At 36.7% G+C, this 7,249-nt stretch overlaps 1 protein-coding gene across 1 annotated transcript in view; it reads right to left on the bottom strand.

Annotated features, from left to right (window-relative positions):
* The window catches only part of rnf123 (ring finger protein 123), a 174,329-nt gene that overhangs the window by 86,286 nt on the left and 80,794 nt on the right, over positions 1–7,249 (bottom strand). The window contains exons 34-35 of the mRNA XM_016506503.1: positions 5,120–5,308; positions 1,311–1,386 (exon numbers count right to left, since the gene is read on the bottom strand). Of these exons, the coding sequence (XP_016361989.1) occupies positions 1,311–1,386; positions 5,120–5,308 (265 nt within the window). The remainder of the gene's footprint in view (positions 1–1,310; positions 1,387–5,119; positions 5,309–7,249) is intronic.

Genomic DNA, 7,249 nt, shown 5'->3' with positions numbered 1-7,249 from the left:
CGGCAAGTACCAAAAATAAAAGTATCGGTATCGGGCGAGTACTGAAAAAAGTGGTATCGGTGCATCCCTAATTACTAGTATATATAATATAGTAAATATAATATAATGTGTATAAATATATAAATATACATATATTTATACAAATTAGATGTTTAATTAATATAAATACAAATATTTTATATAACATAACATCAAAAAATATTTTTGATTTTAGCAATTGTATTATATAATTGTATATATTTTTAATCATTTCATAATTATTTTAAATATAAAAAGTGTTTTCCACCTCTATATATTTCGGACAAATTTATACAATGATATATAAAAAAGAAACTGTTTTTGGTAGGTTAAGTAAATAAGTAAAACAAGGGTCTGCATGACATAATTTTGTTATTTAGTTAGGATGGAAATTACTCTCCAAAAAAAAAGCCTATTTACAAAGTGATTTGAGATTTAGATTTAGATAATTTTCTTTCTGCAAAGCAATATTCTGAAGCACAGGTCAATGGAGTGCAAGCAGCAATCTTGCTGGAAAGAGACGAAGTTTGCCCAATGCAGTTTCGTTTGACTTTTTCCAAGGACACCTTAATGCTTTCATACCAAATGTTCTCTGAATTTCACTGATGGATCATCAAATACCCCCCCCACGAAAAAAAAATTAAATAATGAATAGGGCTGGAGAACTCATCAAGTGGTGAATAAGTGCCACCTAATAACAACTTTGAAATGCATTGAAAGCCAGGCTTTTCTGTATTCCCCTCGAGGGGTGAAGCTCAGGCTAACAACATGACCCAGCCTCGTTCATTATAAATCTATCGTTCTGCAATGTCAAGGCTGAAAAACTGGCCTGACGACAGTCTCAGTACCCTCCTGAATTGGATTATGTTTTCATACTAACTTGCCGTGTAATCTCTTGACCTATTCTTCTCATCTCATTCCCTGAGTGTACAGGCTGACTTTCCAAACTTCTGAAAGGGTTTTAGAGGTGATGTCAAGAACATTGCAAAATGCATATCAAATTACTTTTTATTTGATCTGGGACTTGAAACAAGGTGCTATAAAAGGAACATGTGAAAAGTCGAATGTGAGGTTACAACAAACCATATTTCGGCTCACAGGGGACGTGATTAAGGATGAACCAAAATACCTGAGAGGTTTAAATTCAGCACAGCACACTAAGCAGTTCAGAAATATAATTGCATTCAAGTGCATCCTCAAGTGCGTAGTAAAGCATGCAGTTCATGTTCAATGCTTCCATTTGCATTAATATAAGATTATATTTGCATAAGAAGGAAATTGGTGAGAATTACCTGGGAGGCGCAAGTTGACCACCCTGTCAAAAAGGTTTCTTTCTGCCGTGACTCTATTTAACACCTGGTTCAGGAGCTGCAGAAAGACAATAAAAAACAAATGTTGTCAAACCTAAACTTAGTATAAAAAGAAATGTAACCAGAGGTGTGAAAGTTCTCCTAACTAAAGAAAATGTTTACCTAAAAAAAACACACACAAGATGAAAAAAAAAACAAACAAAAAAATCTAAAACTGCATTACAAACAAGCAAAACAAAACAAAAACAAAGCAAAGCAAGGCAAAAACAAAACAAAAAACAACATAAAACAAAAACACAAAGCAAAGCAAAACAAAAACTAAGGGGTAAACTATCCCTTTAACATGAACAGATGTAACCTGCTCCGGTCCGAAAGGGTTTCGGTGAGCAAATCAAACACATCTGGTCATAAATCAAAGTGACCAGACCGCAATAATTATTCCCTTCGCTCCTTTAGCACGCCACTTGGACTTAGCATCTTACGCCCGAGAATTTAATTCAGAGGTACTAAGCTGCTAGGTTCCAATTATTGACTTTCACTATAGTACATTGCATGTAATTGCATTCAAAGATAGGATAAATCCTTTAGGGACAGGAAAAAACGCAAATGGATAAGTATGCTTGAGGTGGGAGTTCTGCTATAAAGGACATGTGGATGCCTGCTGTGCTCACAGGTGTGTTTCAGTTAAAGCCTGATTACAAGCCGCAGGTGAATGGATGCTCCGCTGGGAATAGAGCCCATGTAAGCGCTGCAAGAAAAACCCACCAGAGAACACATTTTCAAAGCCTTCTCCTCCATAATTGAGGCCTTGAAAACATGCAGTAGCCCTGAGAACAATATTCACTCGCTCCTCACTTGCATGGCACTTTCCATGAGTAGAGTGCAAAATAGCATCTGAAAATTAAAAAGGAGGTTCGTAATCTTCTGAAAATAGTAAAATGTTAAATGATAATTAACCTCAGGACGTAATGACAATTAATAAAAGTAATTAAATATTATATGAGGTATTTTTTTGGTTTGCACATTTTTTCAACCCTTTTACCAACTTTTGAACATGAATAAAAACCCAGATTTTTGTGATTTCATTATTGCTGGGCAGTAAGCACTAAATATACATCAAAATAAAAACGAACAATATTAAATCAAATGTTAAAAAAAAGCTACATAAGAATGGGTAACAGGGTTGAAAAAACTGCAGATTTTGCATAAATTGAACTGTCAAAACAAAACACTGTTTTACAAATCAACATCACTTGCCTTTTTTTACATTTATATGGCGCTTGCAATTTGTTTCAACCCTGTTACCAAAATTTTGGGCATGAGTACATACAGTTTAAAACCCTGACTTTTGTGATTTCATTATTTCTGAGCAGTATGCATTAAATACACATCAAAATAAAATAACCAATTTTAAATCTAATTTATATAAAATAATAAAATAATAGTAATAATAACAAATGGATGGATAACAGGTAGGCCTGTCTTACTTCATCTAACCGTGGTCATTTCAGACAACCGCGATTATTGTGCTACTTTAGCAGCCACAAGAACGCGTATTTCTAAACATGGAGCAGCGGTATTGCTCATTTGCCAGCACTGACAATTTAAACCTGACATGATTGAGAACAAACAACAGTTCATTTTCGTTAGTTATTTTGCCTACGGGTCGTTAGATCTAGCATTCTGCCAACTAAAAATCAGACAGAGATAAAGCATTGCATTAAGATTGCTTATTTAAATGAATTAGTGAGAAGAGAGAGAACAGGGCTGTGCGTGTGTGAGCTGTGCGTCTCTCTACTAACAGTGAAGTTTATAACTTATAAAACAGTGATGTTTCCATCTCGTCGCTGAGAAATATTATGTCTGTGTGCGCTGCTCGATCTCACTGTTCGAGTGACTGTCTGTAGCCGTGTATGTGCGTGTGCTTCAGTAAAGGCGGCGCATTCATTTAGAGCGGTGATTAAATTGACTTCGGACGGGACACTAAAAACAGACGCAGAGAGGAAAGAATTGACACGACAGCAGAAAATACTGTACAGACACAGCAAGCTCACTGTTCACGATACTCGAAATATTAGAAGAAAAATATAAATATTGACGTGGGGGTTTATATGAACGTATCTTTGAAAGGAACTGACTGTTTTCAGAAACGTTTCGATGTTATTTTGTCCCTCTTACCTCTGTATAATGCATATTAAAGTAGTGTTTGAAAGCTCAGCGCTTCTTTGTTTACAGCGGTACACAGGGAACTGTACTGCTGCTGTTCCATAAGCACCACCTGCTGCCAGAGAGTGAATTTGCGTTGTGAATTTCTCTGCTGTTTTTGTTTTGTGCAAATTTTTTAAGGAATTATAAATTGCAGTGGTTGCTTCTAATGTTAACACTCCTTCGTAACAATTATTTAATGTGCATAAAAAATTTATGACAAAGCCATAAAACAGACAATTACCATAATAATCATAATCGTCAATGTGCAAAAACAGACAATTAAACGGCATAATCACAATTATTTCTTAGACAATTCATCGTCAGCCAAATTTCATAATCGTGACAACCCTAATAACAGGGTTGCAAAAACTGCAGATTCAACTTAAAAACAACTGTCAGCCAATAGGTGTTAGCTAATTTTGCCTTAAACATTAGACTTTAGGTATTGATAAGCTTATATTTCCTATAATTGTTGTTGTTTTTTTTGTTTTTTTTACAATAACTTAATAGGGTTGAATAGTTGAGCAAGTGCAGTCAAATAAAGAAAACAGAATAAGTTTTACGTGTTTTCACTCAATGCCATAGATTCACTCACTAACTAACTAACTAAATGCATAAATACATACATACACACATGAGATTTGTAACAGTTAATAGTTTGATAATAGTTTTAAGTAATGGAAAATTAAAGTGTACCCTATATGTGGAAAGCACCACATATACTGTCCATAAACAAACATTTATTTAAAAAAAAAAGTGCTCATAAAGTTGAAAAGCATCAAATAGCTTTCATCCTTTTTCTAATAATGACTGCCCTCCCCTCCATCACCCTTGTAAGAACTTTTATGGTTTGACAAAATGACTTCATTTGTGGATCAATAAACCCTGTCCATTAGCTTCCATCCAGATTCTCTGCGCTGCTGAGCTATGATACTTTATGCTTTAAATTGGCTATATTCTACAATTTAATAACATTTGGGGGGGATTCACAAAGAACGAATCGTGTCCATTGATAGTCTTGTTTTTCACACAATGTCTCTGTTTCTGAAGCACCCAATTCACTAAAAGAATAAACGCAAACATGGTCCAAAAAAAAATGAAACAACAACTGTATCTTTAATTTATTAAACAAACAAAAACTAATAATAATAACAATGGAACATAATAACGTAGGACTATAGAGGAAGGTTCTGAGATATTGTCTGCGCAGATAGTAGACCAGTCTAGTTACTACATAGTACACTGACCTCTTATTTCAAAAGATGAAAATGAGTTTTTTCATGTTATGACGCTCTCTTGAACAGCTTCATAAATTTTCTTAGTGTTGTTAATAATTTAGTTTTGGAAAAAGTCAGAGCTGTGCACTGCAGGAGTCTGAGAAAATAAACAGAAATGTTTAATAGCAAATTGCTTCAAACAGGATCATTAACTCAGAGTTCTGCATGAAACTGCTTTAGAAAAATGTTAATGGTGAGCATGAAATAAATTTCATTTTATTCACTTTGCACTTGCATGTTTTGAATGTTGCTTTAAACTTTAGAACAGCATTTACAGAACACATTCCAGCTGTCAATAACGCTCACCTGAGCCAATCGGCGCAGCAGCAGCTCGGCGGAGGGGCGGGTCCAGTCCAGGAATATTTCCGGCACTAGAGTGATGGTCATCTCCAGGACCCGTAACAGACTGACAGAGAGGTCAAAACAGGTCGCGCACACCTTTAACTGCCGCGTGTCCACGAAATTCCGCTCAGGCCGCTCAGCTGCCTGCTGGATCTGACAGGAAATAAATGAAGACATGAAGAGACACAATAAGAAGACACAGGGAGGTCAAAAGAGATATTATGAGACTACTCAGATGGGTCCAATGTTCCCTCTATTTTGCTGAGCAAAACTTTTCTCTATTGGGTAGACATTTCAGCCACCTGAGTAAAAACATTCTTTATACAAGTACCTGTAAAGCACACACACAAAAAAAGTGTGAAACTTTTAACTTAAATGTGCTATTTATATTTGATTTGACACTTGATGTAACTAAATGATGCACATTTTAGGTTATCTGAGACATTTTTTTGTTACCAAGAAAAACTATTAAACATTTTTTTTTTTAATCTCAAGCAGAACAGTTTAAGTTATTAAAATAAAATAAAATAAAGATATGAAAAAAATATGAAAAAATGAAGCAGATATTACTCATGAATTCCCTTTTTGAGGTCAGTTATTTGTTAGGTTTATAATAAAATACATAAAAACAAACTGAAGCATTTAAACTGATAGAACAGAATAGAACAGAACAAAATAGAATATAATATAATCTAATAGAATAGAACACAAAGTGAAGCATTTAAACTGAGATCTGTAAGATAAATATTTTCAAAAAACATGAAAGTGAATTCTTATATAGTTATCTAAGCATCCCTATAGTAGAGTTTGCACACCACTACAACTGCGTGTAACTGTAAATGTCTCTGAGTTTTGTCAATGTTCTGTGCCCATCATCTGCTATTTCCAGCACTTAATCAAGCCCCTCTTCTTTAAAACATGATGACGTTTTATTTCATAGCTCTTTATTTCGTTAGCTCTCGTGTTGAGCTATTTCGTCCGCAACCATTAATGTATTCGATTTCTACAGCGACTCATTTGGTGCACATCATTCTCTTTCTATGAAACATGTAAACCACATTCACCGGTTCTAACTCTATAGTGGTTTGCCCGAGAATTGCAATTATTTCGCATTTACTAGCTTTCTGAACTCATTTTTGTGACTGTATGCATTGTTGCACGGAATGAGGTAAAATAAGACCCAATGACAGTCAACTTATTAAAGTTCATATTAGAGGAACAGCAATACATTGAGGATAAGACCATAGGCTTTTAATTTAGCAAAGGACTCAGAATACTCCAGCAACCAGCCTGCAACACCCCATCAACCCCCTGCAACCACATAGCAGCACTCCAGCAACCCATGCAAACACATAGCAACACCCCTGCAACCACCCAACTACCACATAGCAACACCCCAGCAACCAGCCTGCAATCGCCCAGCAACCACCCTGCAACCCTCCAACAAACACAAAGCAACACCCCATCAACCCACCCACAACCACGCAGCAACCACACAGTAACACCCCTGCAAACCCATAGCAACACCCCAGCAACCCCCTGTAACAACCCAGCAACCACATAGCAACACCCTAGCAACACCTCACAACCACATAGCAACACCCCAGCAACCAGCTTGCAATCACATAGCTACCCCAAACAAATCATCCTTCAACCACCCTGCAACCACATAGCAACAACCCAACAACCACATAGCAACACCCTGCAACCACCCTGCAGCCACATAGCAACACCCCAGCAACCAGCTTGCAATCACACAGCAACCCTCAAGCAAACCCCCTGCAATCACATAGTAACACCTCAGCAACCACCCTGCAACCACATAGCAACACCCCAGCAACCACCCAGCAGCCACATAGCAACACCCCAGCAACCAGCTTGCAATCACATACAACTGTGAATGTTTCAGACAACCGCGATAATTGTGCTTTACGACACAAGGGGGAGTCATACACCAAAAGAAACAGAAGAGCACCAGTTTGCTTTTCATGCACTGTATAGCCTATACAGGGCTCCAGACTCATTCTTCCCACTGGTCGCTCTTTTGCAACTAACTTTCTCAGCTGGTCGCACGAGCACATACATGATTTGGTC

Source organism: Sinocyclocheilus anshuiensis, unplaced genomic scaffold, assembly GCF_001515605.1.
Source record: "Sinocyclocheilus anshuiensis isolate Anshui unplaced genomic scaffold, SAMN03320099.WGS_v1.1 scaffold2083, whole genome shotgun sequence".
Taxonomy (NCBI): Eukaryota; Metazoa; Chordata; class Actinopteri; order Cypriniformes; family Cyprinidae; genus Sinocyclocheilus; species Sinocyclocheilus anshuiensis.
The sequence above is the reverse complement of the archived record's forward strand: the minus strand, read 5'-3'. Positions and strand labels throughout refer to the sequence as shown.